Source organism: Strix uralensis, chromosome 8 (assembly GCF_047716275.1).
Source record: "Strix uralensis isolate ZFMK-TIS-50842 chromosome 8, bStrUra1, whole genome shotgun sequence".
In the NCBI taxonomy this organism is placed as follows: Eukaryota; Metazoa; Chordata; class Aves; order Strigiformes; family Strigidae; genus Strix; species Strix uralensis.
Genome location: NC_133979.1, coordinates 18,673,236 through 18,694,221, shown reverse-complemented (window position 1 = coordinate 18,694,221; position 20,986 = coordinate 18,673,236). Strand labels below are relative to the sequence as shown.

At 33.8% G+C, this 20,986-nt stretch overlaps 1 protein-coding gene across 1 annotated transcript in view; it reads left to right on the top strand.

Annotated features, from left to right (window-relative positions):
- HFM1 (helicase for meiosis 1) overlaps nt 1–18,413 on the top strand; it is a 43,178-nt gene extending 24,765 nt beyond the window's left edge. The window contains exons 21-40 of the mRNA XM_074876478.1: nt 427–507; nt 1,132–1,223; nt 2,087–2,193; nt 2,284–2,331; nt 2,545–2,642; nt 2,729–2,860; nt 6,018–6,103; nt 7,108–7,191; nt 8,215–8,372; nt 9,076–9,179; nt 11,221–11,376; nt 11,802–11,897; nt 12,299–12,417; nt 13,243–13,322; nt 13,476–13,579; nt 15,660–15,758; nt 16,220–16,280; nt 16,539–16,644; nt 17,037–17,194; nt 17,480–18,413. Coding sequence (XP_074732579.1) covers nt 427–507; nt 1,132–1,223; nt 2,087–2,193; nt 2,284–2,331; nt 2,545–2,642; nt 2,729–2,860; nt 6,018–6,103; nt 7,108–7,191; nt 8,215–8,372; nt 9,076–9,179; nt 11,221–11,376; nt 11,802–11,897; nt 12,299–12,417; nt 13,243–13,322; nt 13,476–13,579; nt 15,660–15,758; nt 16,220–16,280; nt 16,539–16,644; nt 17,037–17,194; nt 17,480–17,546 — 2,036 coding nt within the window. The 3' untranslated portion in view covers nt 17,547–18,413. The remainder of the gene's footprint in view (nt 1–426; nt 508–1,131; nt 1,224–2,086; nt 2,194–2,283; nt 2,332–2,544; nt 2,643–2,728; nt 2,861–6,017; nt 6,104–7,107; nt 7,192–8,214; nt 8,373–9,075; nt 9,180–11,220; nt 11,377–11,801; nt 11,898–12,298; nt 12,418–13,242; nt 13,323–13,475; nt 13,580–15,659; nt 15,759–16,219; nt 16,281–16,538; nt 16,645–17,036; nt 17,195–17,479) is intronic.
- The last annotated feature ends 2,573 nt before the right edge of the window (nt 18,414–20,986 follow it).

Below are 20,986 nucleotides of genomic sequence, written 5' to 3'. Positions count from 1 at the left end.
ATACAGTATGAAAATTTCTGATTAAGAATTCATAAATACCTGTGGATATTGCAATTTCAACCATTTAAGTGTTAACACTGTTGCGGAAATCTTTTGCATAAATACTGTGGGCTCTCTGGTCTGGCATTCAGAATTGAATATGGCAGCCTACATTCCATGCAGCTAGTTTCTTTTACTTTGCTGCTTTTGCGTTACTGAAAAGAGTTGGGTTGTCCTGTATCAAATATCTTTCAGGGAGCTTTCCCCAGGCAGAAGTTAACCACCAACTTTAGTAGAAGCAGGATCATGTTCTAAAACCTATACTTGAGTTCAGTGGAATTACTTGGGTATACATTCATTGCAATTTGATGATGATGTTTCTGGTTTGTACATAGATAAGTTTTTCTGCATGTACTAAAAATAGATATCTTTTCAAATTGTCGACAGAACTGTGCTTGAAGAACTTAAATGATTTATCATCTTTTGATTTGATCAGGATGGATGAAGCAAATAATTTCAAACCAACAGGTAGCACTTTTTTTGAATAAAATAGTTTTCAGGGTCATGTTGTGATAGTAGCGAACTATGAAGACTCACAGTTATTCTTGTGACCCGTTAATAGGAGTACACAAATGTAGTAGAGAGCAGAATCTGAGGGATTGTTTGGCTAGAATATATGAGCAAGTTTCTTTAACAAATCATGGAAGTTCATTCTCTTCATGTTGATCCATTAATAGATCTTCTGTTGCTGGAAATTTTGTTGTAGATTAGGAGAAAATTACAGAACATTATCAGAGGATGATTGGATGTGACACAGTGCAATGAAGGACAGGTTTTATCAATATCTATCTTCTCTACAATCCTCTGCTAGAGGTGGTTGGATTCTCAGCAGCCACGGTTCACAGTCTGGTATATTAGTGTGAATTCATCTCCATTGGAGAAAACTGTAACTGGCACATGTTTCTTTCTGCCACTCTATAATGGGATCAGTAATATCTATCAGACAGCTGGGGGCAATAACATGCTGAGTCAGTGGTGGTAAATCTCATATAGCCCTGTAATAAGAAAATTAACTTGATTTGTGACTTTAAAAAAATACACTAAAAAAATACTTGGTGTATTTATTTTTTAAGGCATATTCTTCTTTTACAGAGACTGGAAGATTAATGGCGTGGTATTATATTGCATTTGATACAGTGAAACAATTTTTCACAATTAAGGGAACAGAGACTTTAAATGAATTGGTAATTTAACTTTTTAAAGAAAATTTACGTACATTTCATTGATTTTTAAACAGAATCAAAGATAAGCAGAAGTTTTTATTTCTTTTAATGAGCTCAGGCTTAGTTTATGTAAAGTATAAAGTTTTAGAGAATACATCTAAATAAATTCCATATGGAGTATTTTTGAGCCTTTGTACTCTGAGATCTTTCAATTTCCAACTCTCTCCCCTCACTAACCTTGCTTACGAAGATACAAAGTTGCTGAACCTGTTCTCTTTATGTATTAAACACTGTATTGTTTTGTAGTTTAGTAGTTATTTTTTACTGCAAAAAACAGCTGCATGGAGAGCAGATTTTACTTCTAAAAGAATGTTTATGTCTTTGTGTTTTAAGTAATTTTCCTCTGTCAGATAACAGGTTGTTATTGCTACTGTTAAGTCACAAAAGACATTTTGTTTTCAAGCAAATACCATGGTAGAACAGATTGGCCATGAAAAAAATGGAATGCCTGTTCTCCTGTGGCTATCTTTGTTACTAAAATATGAAGAAAGTAAAGTGAAATACATAAAAGATAGCAAAAACTATTTCTATTTGCCTTGTATGTCATAAAGTGTTACCAGTGTGGTTGATTTTTGGATAATTTCAAGTGGAATAGCAATCTAAAAACTGAAAGAAAAATCTTCCCCTTTTGTTATATAATAGCCTTCATAGGAAGATGAAAGAAAGTTGGTCAGTATTAGAAAAAACTGATTGACTGTCTTCTCACGGTCATAGTGTTGAGACAATATTTTTTTTTTTAAGCTTTTTTTAAAAAAAAAATTTGGAAGAAATGGTAGAAAAAATGGCAAAGACATATAATTAATCAAAAAGTGAAATTGTTACAGATTACAATGATCTCCAACTGCACGGAATTTCTGGATGTCAAGTTAAGAACAAACGAAAAGAAAATACTGAACAGTTTGAATAAAGACAAGGACAAAATAACGATCAGGTATAAAAAATAAATACATTGAAAAAGGGAGGTATCTTTTTAGCAATAAATAAAATTAATAGAAGAATATATGTATATTTTTATGCATAGGTTTCCAATGGAGGGGAAGATAAAAACAAGAGAAATGAAAATAAACTGGTAAATACTATATTGTGTTTACTTTTTATTGGAAAGCTGTCATTTTATGGCTGTTGAAGTCCATGTTAAAATTTGTCTCACTTTATAGAGGACTAAATCTTGCATTTCATTGTTTCTGTTCTGAATTTTCTTTTGTTTTCCAGTAGAAACTTTTATGTTGGTATACTCTGCTTACTGCATGGCTTATACACCCAAAAATATTTTTTTTCCCAGTCTTATTCAGGCTCAGCTAGGATGCATTCCTATTCAAGACTTTACTTTGACACAAGATACTGGCAGAATATTTAGAAATGGCTTAAGAGTTACTAGATGTATGGTAAAATTTAATGCTTTTTTGGTACATATAATAATAAGCTACATTTTATTTGATTAATACAAGTGAATCTTATTTTTACAGGGTTATCTGACTTTCTGGCATCGTGTAAGAACAACTTTTCTGCTTTATTAAACTCTTTGATTTTAGCAAAGTGTTTCAGGTGCAAACTTTGGGAAAATTCACTTCATGTGTCTAAACAACTGGAAAAAATTGGTAGGTACTAGTCAGAAATTATGAAGGTGTAATCTGATAGAGAATCAAAACTCATAATTAGCCTGCTAATTTCTGGAGTGTTTACTTGCATAATTAAATGAGTCTCTCCTAATTACTCATTTGCCACAATTGGGTACCACAGTTGTCAGAATAGTCTGTCATGATAAAAGTAATCCATGTAGTATTTTTCTTCAGGCTTGCAAAGTATTTCAGAGTTGCTCTTTTTTCTTAATGTTCATGAGTATCTTGGGCATATTCCACATTTGTGTGATTGCACATCTCTGAATAGGCTATGCCTGCATTTCCAAACAGCTGTCACTGTAGGTCCTGTTACTCATATGCATGAAAGCCCTTTAATTTGCATTGACATGGATAGAAATCATGAAATAGAAATAAATTTACTGTGCATGAGGTTCCTATACACATGAGGAACATGAGTTTCTAACAATCTTCTTCCTATCACAGTGTCCTGTTACTAGACAAACTTCTGTCTGGAAGTACAAACTTGTCATAATTATTTGAAAAGGAGTTCAGAAATTTTGGAGTCCTCTGTATTACAAAAATGTAGTTATACTTGTTTGAGGTAGTAGTATAGCTTCCTGATTTGATGTCTGGTCTTACTGTACCGTCATGCTTTCAGAATTCACTGCAGTGTTCTCTGTATTTGCTCTGCAAATTAGAGAATAGCTAAGCCAGAAGATCCATATGGTACAGTACATTGCAGCCTTGCCAGCTCAGGTGCGGAAGCTGTATTGCTTCAAGGAGGTTGCAGAGAGTGGGGATGAGTCCCTTTAACCAAGTAACAAGCGACAGGACAAGAGGGAATGGCCTCAAGCTGTGCCAGGGCAGGGTTAGACTGGCTATTAGGAAGTATTTCTTTCCAGAAGGGGTTGTTGGGTGTTGGAATGGGCTGCCCAGGGCAGGGGGGGAATCCCCATCCCTGGAAGGGTTTAAGAGTCAGGTTGACATAGCGCTGAGGGATATGGTGGCGTTGGGAATGGTCAGTGTGAGGTTCATGGTTGGACTAGATGATCTTCAAGGTCTTTTCCAACCTTGAAGATTCTGTGATTCATGTGAATTCAAAGCAAGGGACAGGGCTTAGCTTGTGCACAGCACAGTACAGTGTGGTGGGAGCCCATTTCCACTACTTTTGGATCTGTGCCAATGTGCATACGGTCATTTGGGGAGTCTGCCTCATGTTCAGCATTTCTAGGGGGTTAGGATGAGTGGAATAAACATGGCACTTGCAGTGTAGACAAACCCTCTCTTGTACACTATATTCAATAGAATAAAGTCAGGTTTATTTTTTTTTAATAATAGAAGTGCTATATATATACATCTCTGTCCTGGTTTCCTTTTTTTTGGTATTTTTTCCTATGCTGTCATTGCTCTTGCAGCATATGTTACAAAGAATTGCTGACTTTCAAAGTTCCATTTGTTCCACTCACAGGCTTCTTTTGAACCATCTGCTGACAGTTCACTCTTTTTTCCTGAATCAAATATTGAATTGATGCCTATATTATGATGTCTGATTCTTGACCTCTGTCATGCTATGGCTGCTAAGCCTATTCTATGTCTTTGTGAAGTTAAGTGAATTGTTTGAGCTCACAGAAATTTACTGATACTATGTAACATATTCAGAAATCCCTAATTTTTAAACTCTTATCTCAGTATATTTTTTTTTAATCTTAAAAAAGTCTTAGTAATCAAATCAGTATTTCCCTTATAAGAGTGACTGTTCTTTAACAACATTTGGCCTTACTGAGATTGAGGATTCAGTTGAATTCTTACTGCATTTCTACTACTATCTCAATTTGTTACTCTTGTCCAATAACGATGTTCCCTCTTGTTGCTGTATGATATGCTTGATTTCTGTTTGCTTGTTCTGACAGACAGGATAATGACCAGCTGCTGTACAGCATTCTATCATGTTTACTACTTGTTCAGCTTGATTTACACCTCTGTTTTTTTCTTGCTCAGAAATAGATAAAAACAAAGAGAAAAATTCCTATTTATATCTCATATTTTTTTCACTGGTGGAAACCCTTCTGCCATGTTAGGAATTATGACAAAAGAACTAGTCTTCAGCTTCACTTATAAAAGCAGCAAGGTAACAGCTCTAACTGGAGTAGCTGCAGAAGTAAAAAGTAAGAGTCTTAAGTCTTCAGACTGTTTGCAAGAGCTTCTGCAAAGGAGAGGGGAGATGGTAGAAGATGCCTTCCCTAAGTCAGACCCAGAAGGTGTTCAAATACATATAAAAGGACAAAAGGTCTTCTCTTTCTCTAAATCATTAACTTCCTGAGTTGAAATGAGTCTTTTCTTACAAGATTGCTGTAACATCTTCCAAAATGCAATCTAAGAGTCTCCTGAGAGGTTTCCCACTTAATTTTCAGATCTCTTTTACTGTTCTGCAGCATTAAGTGTGAAGAATCCACATACTCATTCTAAGTATTTGGTAGTATCTTTTATCTAAAATTATTGCAGTTATTGTAGTAGGCTGTAGTTTCAGGTAAGGGAAATGCCTTTTCAAATGTGTTGAAAACTCTAAATCTCCCTGGAAGTTTGAAAGAACTGGGAATCACAAAGATTGTATGTGGAATTCTCTGCCAGTCTGCTTTTGTGGCAGATAAGCCATGGGAAAATGTTTTGCTAAATCTTCAAAGCCTCCTAGATGCTTATAATAAATGGGTTTTTGAGTGAATTTCATTATTAGCTTGCTTAAAAACATTGAGATCCATATGACTTTAACATAGTTAAATAATTTCTTGGATAGGGAAAAAATTTCTGAGACAAAGAATGCTGTGTGACATGCTTTTTTTCATCATATATATGCAGAACACGTTTCTTGATTCTTGTAGAAAGTGATCTAAAATCTGTTTTACCCTAGAAGACATAACTTAAAATTGTCAGTATTGAAATATTGAATGTTTTCATGTTTGATTTGTATTGCATTTCTTTTTACTAATGGATAAGTGAAATTAAATAATACTAAAATACTTAACTGAAAATAAATTTAGTAATATGCTGGGCAAAAAACTGGGACAAACATACTATAAAATTATTTTTGCTTTGGTTTTACCTGCTATAATGCAGTTGTTGAGAGTAATTTGAGATTAGTGATTGTCATTTAACAGCATAAAACTTAAATTTTTCACAGGTGTATCACTGTCAAACACTATGGTAAATGCTGGGCTGACATCATTAAAAAAAATAGAAGACACAAATGCAAGGGAACTTGAATTGGTAATATATTATGTTGTATGCAGATAAATATGATAAAGAAAATATTGAGTATTAATAATGTTACCAGTAAAAGCGGGATGGTTAATATATGTATCTGCTATATGATTGTCAGTAAAATTGAATGGTTTAAGTGGTTTATTCATTTATACTAGTGAATTAAAAAAAAATACGTGGCTACTGCTATTTTTCCTTGAAAATATGCATGGTGTTTTGTTCTAGCAAATTTAATGTGGATGACTTCACTGATTTGGCTGGTTCTGGAAAGCAGTTGCTTAAATATGTAGAATTTCATCATTAACATGTTTTGAAACAAAGGACAATCCTTTTGTATAAAGGACTCCCTTTTAGGAGTGTTAGAAAAAATATCAAAGGGAATATGTATTTACAGATTCTCTTAATGTATGTTAATGACGAGAATCCTGAATTTCCATTATTGCTAGTTTTAGTTAAAAATAATCATAGAATAAAATTCTTCTGAATCATCTATAAAGCACTTCTTATTTTAGGGGAGTTAGATTTTACTCCAGGACAAGTTCTTCAGCTCTTGGCTTCTTTTCTGAGGAAACTGTTTTTCCAGTGTTCTGGAAGATACAACATATTCGGAAAGGAAATTGATCTTACTTGGATTTTTCTGGTTTGACTTTAGGGATTTGATTCTCTTTTCTGCCCCCTTTTGCAGTTTTCCTGTAATTTGTTTTGTTTTGACTGAAGCTAGTGCAACATAGAAGAGTCATCTCCTATAAAACTTGAGTAGTCAGGTTTTGAGGTCATTGGCTAGTTCATTGCCTGTTACATGAACAGCAGTGGTGGCAACATGAAAAAGTATTGGAATTTTCTTTTGGTTATGTTGCTATTCTGGGCATCACTGACAGTAGAGAACCAGGGGTGATAAGGACTTTTGTTGATAGCATGATTACTCTGGTGACTTTGATTCCTTGGATTTACATTTGTGTTGGCATCTCTGATTAGCTGAATCTATCAGAAATTAAATTGAATCTTTACAGATTTTAAACAGACATCCTCCTTTTGGGAACCAGATAAAAGAATCTGTTTTGCACCTTCCAAAATATGAACTTGACATTGAACAGGTATATGCTTTTTTATTTATTTTATGTTTTTATGCTGATATTATTAAATGAAAGAGCAAATACTGACTTAAAGAAATTTTGAGCCTTCGCTGATAGAAGAATACACGATATTATGGCCTCCTTCCACCTTAGCGTGTATAATCAAACTCTTAAACGTCAACGGAGAGCCTTGGAATAGACATTCCCTATAATACATCGGCCTCTCTCTCATTAATAGCATTTTATGTTACAGATGCAAACCAGTGTATTCCACATTCTAGCATTATATGTGAGTCTGAGAGGTCTCTTCTATCTTGAATATAAACAAACCCTAGAGACAGAAAAACATCCATATAAAACTTACTGAAGAAGCATTAATTCATGTTAATTTTCTACATCACACTTGGGAATATAAAGAAACAGTAAATTATTACATTAACCTAGCTGGTGCCATTTCAAAGGAAGGGTGCAATTCCCTGTGCAATCAAGAGCTTTGAGGTTCTGATTTTGTCTTTAAACAGGTTACATAGCCACTCTACCTCTCTGAAATGCAAAATTTGAAAAATAGTCTTAAAGTGTCTCATGAATTTGGTACAAAGACACCTTTGAAGTTAAACACTCAATAAATGTGTGAGCTAATACTGTTATAGTCAGTTCTATTTTATTTGACATAATAGCAGATGAGTATCTCTGACATTATTCTCAAAGATTTAACAATTATAAATATGGAGAAATGTTGGGATGCCAAAATATACCTAGTTTTCTTCTTGCATCTCTACATTGAATAGAGGATAATTTTTCAAGGGCTTAATGTAGACTGACTTTTATTCTCAATACTTAAATCAAATTTAGGATATTCAGCTATGTGCAAGTTAGTACTGTATAATAGTGTCTCAGAACAACAAATAAAAATTGTACCACAAATTGAAATTGCTTGAATCGAGCTTTTGTGCTTGTATCAACAGTTAAAAATTTATGGAAGGGTGTATATTTTACTTTGCATATTTTAGCAGTAATGTCGTCTTCTATATAATTTTTTCCTAGCTTCCAAAATACAGTGATACATTGGCTGAAATCTTAGTAACCATCAAATTAACAAACTATGAGCAGCTACAGACAAAGAGAACAGCAACAGACTTTCACTATGTTACATTGGTCATAGGAGATGCTGACAACAAAGTCATTTTTAATCAGAAAATTATGTATGTATGATCAGGTTTTTTTGCCTCGCATCTTTTAAGGGTGTTGGCTTTTAATCCTTTCTGTGACTTGCAGTTTTTGCAATACTTTCTACTGATGCCAAATGGTACAAAATAATTCTTTATCCTACAGCATTTTCTAGTCACTGTTGTAATTTAAAATGCTGCACAAGATGCAGAAACCCCCAAAATATGCCAGTGTGCTTGTCAGTACAGAGAGTATGTGTAAGTATCTGAACAACACTGGCGTAATATTATGGAACTCATAATTTCCACATAAATGTAAAACAAGTAAAATACCTATTAAAAAGACACATCCTCAAGTTCTTCTTTACTCTTATTAGCATATTTCTTTAATTATATCATATCATCAAAGTTGTTTTTCACTCAGAGTTGAAATTAAATTCTCCAGTTGGCAAAGATATGCTTGGAGCAAATGGGAAAGGGAAACAAAATCTTGCGTGACCTTCATGTGAGTTCTGGTCGAAGTCTGGCACTTCTGGCAGAACTGAAAGTGATCTGCAGGATCCTGGTACTCTTATGGCCATAAATCATATATTATTGGAAGGTTATTCTTAGGCCACCTATCAAGCAAAATCCAAGAACTAAGACCAAGTAAAGGCTCTTTCACTTGGTTACAGATGCCATAGTATACAGGTTTGTTTTCATTGTCCATGTCTAACAAAACATTACTGATCTATTACAGGGATTCTGTGCTCCTGAAAACTGGAAATTGGATGAAGAAAATAGAAGTGAAAAGAGCTCTTAAATCAGAGGACATTAGTATAAATTTAATTAGTTCTGATTATGGTAGGTTGATTGTTATGCTTTTAATTTAAAAACAACTGCATAGGAATTTTGAATAAATTATTAAAACACTTTATATCAAGCAAAAAATATTATAAAATGAAGTGATCTGGAAACAAATTTCTATTACATGTTTTTTACTGGGTTGGGTATTACCTAACACTCTTAATTACATATCTGTTTGTTTCATTTACTAGCATATTAATGAATTGGGAAACATCAAAACTGTTACTAGGAGATACTATTTTGCTCTCTTGATACAGATTAAGATTCTCTTTTGCCCCTCGCCTTCAAGTTGAATTAACTTTCAGTAGTGATAACCTATCAGTTTGATAGGTTATTTATGCTGGAAAGAGTTGTCTTTGTGAATGGTTAGGTTTTGCATTGTGATAAAAAAGTATTAGATATGGATTCATCTCCACTCAGTAACAAGAAATTTCTACAGTGGAAAATTCTGTGCCTTAATGTGTGTAGATTTAAACATTGGTCCCCTCAGTGTCAATTTCCATAGAATTGGAACTATAGCAGCAGAGGAGGAGTGACAGTGATGACCTTGAAACATAGAACTTTGAAATACAGTTTAATAGACTGGCTCTATTAAATTCTGTCATCATGCCCACCTGTAAAGAAGATTGCTGTGTGCTAGGTTAACTGAAGTATACTTGGTGCTTCCATGATAAACATTGAATATTGAGACTATTACAGTAATCAAGCCTAGAATAATCTGTATTCCTATGGCTAAACTTGTGGCTTAGGAAAAAGGAGGGTTTCCTAACCAAACAGAGGTGAAGAAGTGTAGTGGCCAAAATAATTCGCATGTCGGGGTCACCAGTTGTGGCGGCCAAAAAAAACTGAGTCAAAATGTTCTTCCTTCTTTCTGCAAGGCAGGGACCATTTATTTTCTTTAATCTCTGTTTTTCTTCTTACAATAATAATACTTATGCAATAATACATACTTATGCTCTCATTCAAGCTCTTAACTTCATAATAAGCAAATCAGTACTAGACAGCCATCAACCCTCTCCCACAAACAGTTCTGTACTTTTCCACAGCTCAGCGTTGCAGCTGTCCGTTGTTTTTCCTTGCCACCTTAGCACAGCCTGGCAGTTTCTTATCTTTCTTCCAAGGCCTGTTTCAAAGCCTTGCTGCTTCTCTGGGCCTGCACAGAGCTGACTGGCTGATGTGGATTTGCCTCTTAAATTGAATCTCCCACAGCTGTGCAGGGCTGACAGGCCAATGCCGACTTGCCTCTTAATCATTTACCAGTAACATATTGAATCTCCCACAGCTGCGCAGAGCTGACGCTCCCACAAAGAAGGAGTTGTCCTTTTATTACTACTTGGCTATCTACATGTTCTGATGAGTTCAGTAAAACTCAACACAACAGTTAATTTCTCTGAAATTGGTAACAGTGAAGTTAGACTAAAAGCAGGTCTTCCTAGTCTTTACTTATTTTAAAGTCTGCTTCTGTTTCAGACTTAAAGGAAATCTCTCATTTTTTAAAAGCCTGTCTGGTTTTCCAGCAATATTTGCCTAATAAAAGACAAAAATATTCTTTTTACAAATGGTGTCTCTCATAATCTTACATGAATCTGCATTTAATTAGAACTAGAACTATTAGTAGCATTCAACTTCAAAAATACTGTCAACACACTAATTTTATGCCTTGGCCAGTACTGAGCTGCCATTACTCCTGTAACACAGACTGCAGTACAGTTTTAAAGTTTAAATTATCTTGGCAGTGCAAAGCTGTAAATAAATGTAGTTTTCAAACAATACGGAACAATTTTTTAAAGGTGCTAATTTTGTTACTCAAGTAACCATGTCTTTAAGTCTGAAAACGTTTGGTTTTTTAAATCTCAGTCATAAAGAATCCATTCATATAATAGCGTGGTTTTAATGGTACATTATCTTAACAAATTTCCATGATCTTTTAATAACATTTATACTTTCTTAAACTCTTCAGTAAAACTAAAAAGAGTAAAACTAAAGAGTAAAACAGTTTATAGCAATTTTAAATATTTTTGTCTTTTTTCCTTCAAAGTCGGCCTTGATGTACAGCAAGCATATACAGCCTTTTACTTAACACCAAAACCAGTGGGAAGTAAAGTGGTTACAAATCAAAAACTGAAAGCTGAGTCTTCAGTTGATATGCATTATGGCTCACCACAAAGTCTGCCAGGAGCAAAAGTAGATACAGGTAAACAGTCAGATCACAACATCTGATTAATACCAAAGTCAACAGAAAATTTAATTTTGCTTTCAGTAGAGAGCTGAATCTTTATTTATCCATACTGTTTCTTTCTCATGTTAAATAAAAGTACAATGCTGCTGCTTCTGCTTGTCAAGTACTACAGTGCAGTTCTTTGAATTTGAAAGTCAGAAAAATCATAGGTATTTGGTATCTAATATTACTGTTTCAATTTGGGAATGTGGTAGTAATTCTGTTTTTCAGTAGCATTGATTAATTTCTTTCCAATTCCATTGCTTGTGCCGCCCAAAGTTTTGCTGAAAGCAACAAAATTCTAGTGACCCAGATTACTTCTAGCCTTTTACTGCCTGAAGTACTCTCTTAACAATACATATGAAATAAAAAATGAGCATTTCTGTATTATATTTATCTAGGAGGCAGATCTAAACATGAGATTACTTACAAGAAATACGGAAACAGAGAATGCAACCATCGCTGTAAAAATAAGGATGTGTGTGGGCATGACTGCTGTGAGTTTCATTAAATCTACAATTTCTATTACTTTTAGACAAATATAATTTCAAATAGCTTCATTTATATCAATAGATACATTAACAGAAGCAGTGTAAGCAAGAGAGTCAGGCCTGAGTTGTTGCTATAATGTAGTCATAAAAACAGTAATAAAAAACTTTGTCAGTAACACTTTTATAGGCACTACAATGATTAATAATATTTTTCAGAACATCTAGCACATAATTTAAGAGCAATGTCAAGCTCGTTAAATTTTTATATAAACATTGGTGTGTTAAATCTTTTAGGATCTTTCATTAGACAATACTAAGCTTAGTGGCAAAGTTTCCATTGATCTGCAAAGAATTAGAATTTATCCCTTCTAAACTAATCTGAAGATTATTTTAATTCCCTTTCTCAGGTAAAACTGGAGTACCTCCAAACTCTGAGATGAATGGAGATTCAAAGTTTGCTTTGTACCTAGCTGATTTAAGGAGCAGGAACTCAATTTCATCTCTACCACCAGTAAAACGATTAAAGGTTCATTTGAATACAGTCAGACATTGAATAGATTTATTTTAATCTGTTATGTATTTGTATATATTGTTTGCAGAGAGAATTTTATAACTAAATATGAACATTCAAGTTTGTCTTTTCTGTATAGAATGCAAAAAGCAAAGCAGTACAAAGGTCCAGGAATCTTTGAAAGGTTCTGCTAATGTTTGGAATACTTCCAGTGGTCCACTTCTGTGCATGTTCTCTTTGTTTTTACTTTTATGGCATTTGATAGATTGTGGTCAGGTGAGGTACAGGGGTGTCATTGGAAGGTACTGTACTGTGTCTTGGTTTTGGCAAAATATGATCTGAATGACAATAGTGGTATTTATCAGAGTAATGATACTAAGAGATGTTTTTGCATTGACAGGTAAATCCACTTGTTTATAAGAAAAGCAACCATGTTTTTAACCTCTGAAAGATTTCATGGCTTACACTTTATTCCTTTGAATGTAATACTAAACTAGTTCTTTCTGCAGCAAGAATGGCATTTGAGATATTGGAGTGTTTTATTTCCTCCTCAGTTTTGCTTTCTTGTTTGCAATAGGGAATGAGTTAGCCTATAGCTAATACAGATGAGGGTTAGTGATAATCAGTCAGACTTTGCCAGGGTACTTGGATAACTCCATTAGAAGCATGTAATTTAAACCTTTTTAACTGATTACGCTAGATAAGCAGATACCAGAAAGATCTTATATATGATCTTTAAAAATTATGCAAACTTAATATTAATGATGTCATTAACATTGTTAAAAAAATGATTTTCAATATGTTTATACCCTATAAATTACAATAATCTGCTTTCTTTAGATGCAGATGTTAAATCAAACTCAAAATGTGGATCTCAAACAATTTGTTTTTACACCTAAGTCTTTGCTGACATTGCCAAGGTACTGATTAATATAAGTAACAAACAAGAAATCTGCCTTATTTTAGATAGTATGTTAAGTTGTAACAACTAAAAACTGTTTTCTTAACAAAATTATTTTGCAACTTTCTCCAACTGTTTTACTGACATGACTGGTTTTATTTTTTTTCAACAGGTCTAGCAATAAAGAGTCCTCTGCATCCCCTTCAGTGGACCGGGAAGATAATAGCTTAGGAGTATCTCAGAAACAACTGCAATCTTGGAATTATGGAAAGAGTAGTAAGTTATTGCTAATGTTTGAAGTTATGATTTTCACTGCTTTGATCTGAATATACTTGTAAACTCAAACTTGCTGAAATCACTACAACAACCAGTATAACATTATAGAACACTGAATGTATAGGGAAATATAGTGGCCTTAACTGGCTTTCCTTCTGGTATCGGTAAGAATTTCTAATGTAGATCTAAGCCTCTAAATGTACCTTTAAATATAACAGTAATGACTAAATCGAATATATGAGGGCCCAAATCTGTAAATACTTCCTGAAAGGTATTTTACTCCTTTCTGCTGGAAGAAGTTAGTGAAATATGAGCTTTTGTTTGGTATTTGACAAAATATGACCATTCAGTAACTGAGTTCATAACTAGTAAAATATCTCTATCTGGAAAAAAATTTCCTCTTTGTTTCTCTTCAACTGGAAAGGCCACAAATTTTTTTACATTTGGTGTTAAATGATCAGTCTTCATTATCAGTACACAACTATGATGTTCTCCTCACTGCATGCCTTTTGCTGTTGTATTTGGTGACAGTAGATTGATGTGAATCAGATTTTGATTAATTTAGCTAATAAGTAGTAGCTCCAATGTTTAGGTCATACTCAGACATGTAAGAAACACTGTGCTGAAATGAATTGAAACGTTTTTTAGTTCATACTGCTTTAACTGCTGGCAGCTATGCTGCATAATTTCATTTTTACTTAATATTTTGATGATGGGATTGTAATTCCATTCCTTTAATGCTTCATGTTTTCCTGCCATACTAATTTACCTGTTATAGTTGTTATCCAGTCTTAAAATGGAAGACTGTTGCATAGCCATATCATTGGTTGCTGGGTGGGGTGGGCAGTTAATGTATGATATGATTGTGTTAAAAGAATAAAGTCCTGGGAAGACAGATGGATATTCCAGTAGAGCTATAGTCTATGCTCAAGAAGATCTTGAGGGAAATCATACAGAATCAAGGGGATGTAGTAGATATTGCTGACTAAAAACCATCTCCATGGAATAGTAGCAGAAAAGATAACCTTGGCCAATTGATTGGGCCAGCTGCATTTTAAAAAATGCACCAAAAGTAGTTCTAATGAAGTAAGGCATCAGTTCATATGATTTTTATAGGGTTAACTGCATCTGTAATACGGTAACTTCCCATTCCATACCAAAAAAAAAAAAAAAAGCAGGCAATTAAGAATACACTGTGAAATTGTAGTAAACTAAACCTGTACAGTTTGTCTGTGTGTCTGTGCAATAATGTACTGTGCTGACTGTGCACATCCAAAATTACAGTATCAGTGCCTTCCTGGAGTTGCCAGTGTCTGTGGAACAGGATTTTTGGTTTGAGCCTGTCCTGCCTCCCCCTCTATTGAAAGGGAGACCTGGATCAGGGTTTTCTAGGCATATTAGGGCCATGACAACAGAATGAAGATTCCAGCACTGTCTGATGCTGGAGGGTAGTATGGCAGAAGAGAGATGAAAAAAATTAGCACAGGGAATTGGATTGCTGATGAAAAGAGAGAACACAACAAACAAAAGGGAAAGAGAGTAAGAGAGGAAACAGGAAAGTCATCTTTGCACCAGAAAAAAAGTATTCTAAAACATTAACTCTCACATTTAAATTAAGAATTTTAACAATGCTTAAGAGTGTGTTTGTTGTGGCTAGTTCTTAGACATTAGATGTATAGGAGGAAGGCAGCATTTAGAGTTCTTTAGAAACTGCGGACAGAAAAAGGGACTGAATTGAAAGTATTAAATTTGGAATCAAACAATGCTTCTGACACAGGGAAGGAATGAAATTGCAGTGATTTTTATAAGGCCTGTTTTTCTAGAATCTACACTGAGAATAACTTTTCTCAAAATAACTCAGGAAAAAACGCATATGTGACAATCCTTTCAATAGATTGAACAACTGGTCATAAAACATAGTACAGTTTTTGTTCTACTTGTCCATTACAAATATATTACAGCTTTCTCTTGGAAACATTTAGTGTTTGTGAGTGAGAACAGCTAAGAAACAATGGCATAAAAAAAAATCTTTAATACATAACTTGACTGATACAGATAAAAGCAGATCCTTGTTTTTCAGATGCTTTGGATGTGGACTTTGAACTGAGAGATGATGTTTGGGATGATATTGATGATGAGAAATTAGTATTTGCTAGCAATTTTGCCAGTAGAGAATTGGGTAAGGTCATTTTAACAAAATTCTTTGCTTCCTACATACATATTATTTTACAGGCTGCTATTTGAGAATAATTTATTGTAGTATACAATGAATAGAACTACCTGAAATTTTTTGGTTAATTGATTTGACTGCCAGGTTTATTACTCTATTTTGAATGTCATCTGTATTGAGACAAATCTAATATGGAAGGGAAAGTTGAGAAAGTCGTCATAATTTTTTTTTTCAGATGGCCTGCAACTGCATATTTGTTATTTTATCTGACTGCTTATCTCTGCTTATCTTTACATTAGCTCAATACCACAGAAGAAATATGTCAAGTATTAAGACATTTGAATAATTTTTAAACTACTATTTATCCTATTATGTAAAAGATTTACAAGGGCTTTCGGCTGGTTTGTGACTTGGTTTTTAAAACTTTCGTTCTTATGTGGAACATGGAAATATCTGCCTTCAAATCCCAGATGAGTGTGAACCACTTTGCCAGTATACAAGAAGCAAAGCCACAAATGACATTTCAAAAGAGTAAGCATTATATAATTTATGACAGTTTTATTCAGTTAAAAATATTGTCTGTATATCACATGTATCTGTATAATTAAATGTATTCACTCATAAAAGTGAGTGGAATTTCAACTTCTAAAAGGAATGAATTGTTGAATGATTTGAATTTTTTTTTTTTATTTAAGTGTGGAAGGAAGTAAGTAGAAAATCCTGAACTGAAAAGTAAATAATTTTGCACTTCTGTAAAAATACTTAAATTATTCAACTTAATATTTTCAGCTTGTGCACATTACAAGATGAAACCAATATTCAGAACTCAGTTGTTTCTGTGGTTAACAGCACATCAAAAGTGAATTTATCTGTACAGAGTGGAAATATAAATATGGTGAGTAAAAGTATTTAAACAGAATTTCATATAATTAGAGTATTTCATGTGTAAATATGTTTACCATATCTGACTTATGAATCAGTTTGGACATGCTGAATTTCTGAACCATTCTGTGTTGTCCAAACATGCATGCATCCTGTTGATATTCATGATTCGGAGAACTAAGACTTGAATTTATTTTATATAGTATGACTTCAAAACTATTTACTGAATTTGATTGTGATGTGATTCTGCAAGTCATACAGTATATAACTATGTTTATCATGTGCTTGGTCCTTGTCAAATACCATAATATCAATATAAATATCTGCACTATATACAACAATCTGGCAGTTTCTCTTTTGGTTAGTTGTTTTAACCATATACGCTTTTTAACATTTACATTGCAGTTCAGTTTCCAAGAAAAAAAGCATTCAAATCCTTCACAAGATCTGAAAAATGTACAGTGTTCTTCAATCTCAAAAATAATCTCAGATTCTTCCAAATTCACTAGGAAAGAGGATTTTTTTATTTTCACAAAAGAAAAGGAAAAAGAAGTGGATCCCAGGTACTAAAAAGTTGTGTAATGTTTTTCTGTTGGCTTGGTCTTCTAGTGCTTAGTTCTTCATGGATCACAGACATTAAGGCAGTGTGTTAATTTATAACATTAATTTTTAAAAGATGAATTTTCACAGTAATAGTAGCAATTAACTTTTCTTAGAAAGGAAAATACTTTAAAATTATTTTGCTTGTGTTGGTATCTCTTGACTATACTTTGTATAGTGTTCCTGATTTCACAGGCTTTGATGTACTATACCTAATTTAATTTTCTTGTTTGCTTAATCTTCATTAGATATCTTCTTGATGATGAAATCAATGATGTCAAGCCCTTTCTTGGAATATTTGATGGCATTTTGTAAAACATATAAACAAAATACATTGTAAATGCTGAGGAAAAAAAAGTTCGTAATTTTTACAGTGTGAAGTCTTCAAATTCAGTTAAGAGAACTTCATTTCTGTTGTATACCTATTTACCAATAGCTGGATTGCTGCATAGAGTAGATAATAACAAAACTGATGTCTAATTTATGGAATTCTAGGTATATTATCTTATTTTGAGATATTCTTAAATATTTGTTTGTTGACCTTGCCGTTCTCAGGATTACAAAGAAAAATACTGGAATGTGTCAAAGGAGAACAGTTCTCAAACTGAGGATGCTTTTATAGATAAAGTAAAAATCACATAAGGGAAAGTAAGCTGTTTATTACATGCCCTGCTCACAAGTACTCTTTAAATGTATGAAACACTCTTTTCTCAGAAATTTCTTAATGCCTTTTGGTTTTGTCTTTCTGTTTCTCTAATGCTGAATAGCACTGATTTTGTAAAATAATTAGATTTACGCAGAAGTAATAGAATGGTAAATTATTCTAGACTATATTTCTTTTGACAGTGCTATCAACTCCTTAATAAAAAAATGTAACTTCCTTCAAGCAAACATGTTTCCAGACTCTCAAAAAAACAGTTATAAAATATCTATAAAGAGTATTCGAAAGTTGTGTTTGGCTGTTCACTTTGACATCCAAAGTCATAAAATGGACATTTATGCATCCTAGATTCCAAACCAAAACCAAAACATTGGTTTTGGATATCTTCTTGTAGCTCTAGTGTTTGAACATTTGACCTCGCAAGTTCAATAGTTAGAAAAATACATGATATTGCCTAAAATCCAAGAGAATGTTAATTATTCAAAATGTGTGGAATTAAAATGTTAAAATCACATATGGAACCTTAGCTGTCTGTTCTTGCAAACTTGTTTGTGGTGCATCTAAATGCAACCATGTTTTGTTGCACTTCCTGGTTGTATTTTTCTCAGCTAATAACATTTTACTTGACTCCACTGTTTCCTTGCACTTTTGACTTACTTTCTGGTATAACTCTTTCTCCATATGGCCTAGCACAAGCAGCCTCAACACTCACCACTCAATGTGGTTTTGACCATGCAAAATCCAGCAGGCCCAAGCTTGTAACTCACTTTGCTATACCTCAGATATTTCATTGCATTTGGAAGTCAGTAGCATGTGAGATCTCTTTTTGTCTCAATTTTTTTTTTTAAATTAAGCTTCCAAATGGGGGTAACTCAGAATTACTATACTACTGCTATGTTTAGCCCAGCAGTCCTAGTCATGTACATCCAGGTCACCTCCCAGTTCTGTGTCAGGGTGAGATTTAAGAATGCAGAGTGCCAAATGTAATTTTAGATGCCCCAAAGAATCTTCCCTCGGCTCCATCTACCATGCCAGAAGAGCATGGGTCTCCTACATAGAGGTGTTCCAGGTTTTCCAGGGCATCTAAAATGGTACTCGGTGCCAGTGTTTAAGCACCTGACTTTCTCCTTGCTGCTTGAAATACATACATTTTTTTTCCAATTTATAGTTCATAGTTATATAGCATACTTTAATTGCCTTTGTATCCTGCCTTTTCCTAGGGTTTTAGCTTGCAACAACTAATTGAGCTGTTCCTCAGTTTCTTCAAGTTTGAGAAAAGCTTTTACACAGCAACACAAAGCTGAGCTTCAAACATGGGAAGTGGGAGAGGAAGGAAACAATTAGTATAATCTTGTGATTATATCATTTATATAATTTATATAATCCTGTGATTATACAACTTGCAAGTTTCCAAAACCTCTCACTGGCTGGTTGCTCAAGCCTCACCTGCAAACTGGGGATGCTTCTGATGGCAGGGTCTGCACTTTTTCCTGCCAGTCTGCATGAAGCTCCTTCTAAAGGTCCTGAACTGTGAGGTGGCAACTGTAGTGGAAGCTGATTGTGCTTAGGTCTTCATAAAAATGAATAAGGTAAGCTTCTATTTATTTCTCCAAAAATACTAAAGAAAGGTAATAGTAAAAAGGTACTAAAGAAGTATCTTTTTGAGTATGTTTCTTGGTCCCATTTCTACACTGAAGGTGTATTTCCTTTTTTCTGTGAAATATTTTGGTAGTTTATATAATGTCTAGAAAGTAATTGACATTATTGCCGGGTTTGCTTCATTTTTTTTGTATAGGCTAAAAATAACCACTTGGGTTTAGTTAGTTTATAGGAATAGGTTTATATTTAGACTGTTACTTCAAAGAAAATTATCCTTGCAGGCAGGTATTTTATTTTCCTCCTTGTTTTCCCCAGTGCAGGAGTTCAGTAGTTATTATTGAGTTTCTTCAAGATTCAGGCTGATTAATTTTCTCATACTGTATTCAAATTTTTTCCTTTTGATTTTTAAAAGGTTTTAATTTCCAATTGATCCATAGTCAAAACACATGATAACAAATGCATTTCAGTACTTTCAAGACTAATCAGAGTACTTTGCAGATGGTTTATAAGATTGTTTCCTGTCTCTGTTTTTCACAAGAAATCAGCATCCTATATCATCCTTGGAAAATTAGAAAATCATGCTATTGCTGCTGGCAGTATTTCACAGATTTCAAAACATAAATCTTTCAATACTGCAACGTCTTTACAGTAATATTGAACCTCTGGTGCAAACCCATTTTTTTAGAGATAAGGGCTTTATTTGACATTGTTCTTTTGCTTCATTATTCATATTAGCTCTATGACTCTTTAAAGTCTAAATCACTTTCAGAAAACCAATTTGGAAGTACTTATATGCTGAAGTGTTCTCTGTCTCAGAAGAAGGAATGACTTTTGATATGGTAGCATTTGTTATTGTTCCATTTTTCAAATCATAATAATTTAAAGATCAAAAGTGATAACCATAGTAGGTCTCTTTGGCAATAATTAATTGCACATACACAGTGACTATACCTTGAAACAAATACAGGCAGAAAGAGCAAATTGACTGCAGAATTAGAAAAACCCAGTCAAATCTGAATTATTTTTCTTAAATTAAACTTCCAAACTGAGATAACTCACAATTACTATACTACTGCTTTGTTTAGCCCAGCAGAATGCAGAGTTTACCTCCTGCCCATCACCGTTGTCCAATTTCCATGGAAATCAGATGGCTCCCAGGCAGGAACAGTGGTGATTCTCCACAGATGCTTTATATGAATGGCCAGGGCACCAAAATCCCAGGTCGTGCCCCAAATGGTTAAGTATAGACATAGCTATGAAGAGCTGTAATTTTAGTCATTTAACTGAATCACCTCAAGTGGTAAACCTAGTTTACCTGGACTCCCTGTGTAGTCACTAGAAAAAGGCAGACACTGTCGGAAGATGATTCAGATCGTAAATGGGCTAAATTGCTCTCTGGTGGAAGTCACCAAATTACCTATGATGAAAGTAACCACATGGAGTTAGTATGGAGAAGCTGATGTGCTGTAAATTCACAGCAAGACTCACTGAATAT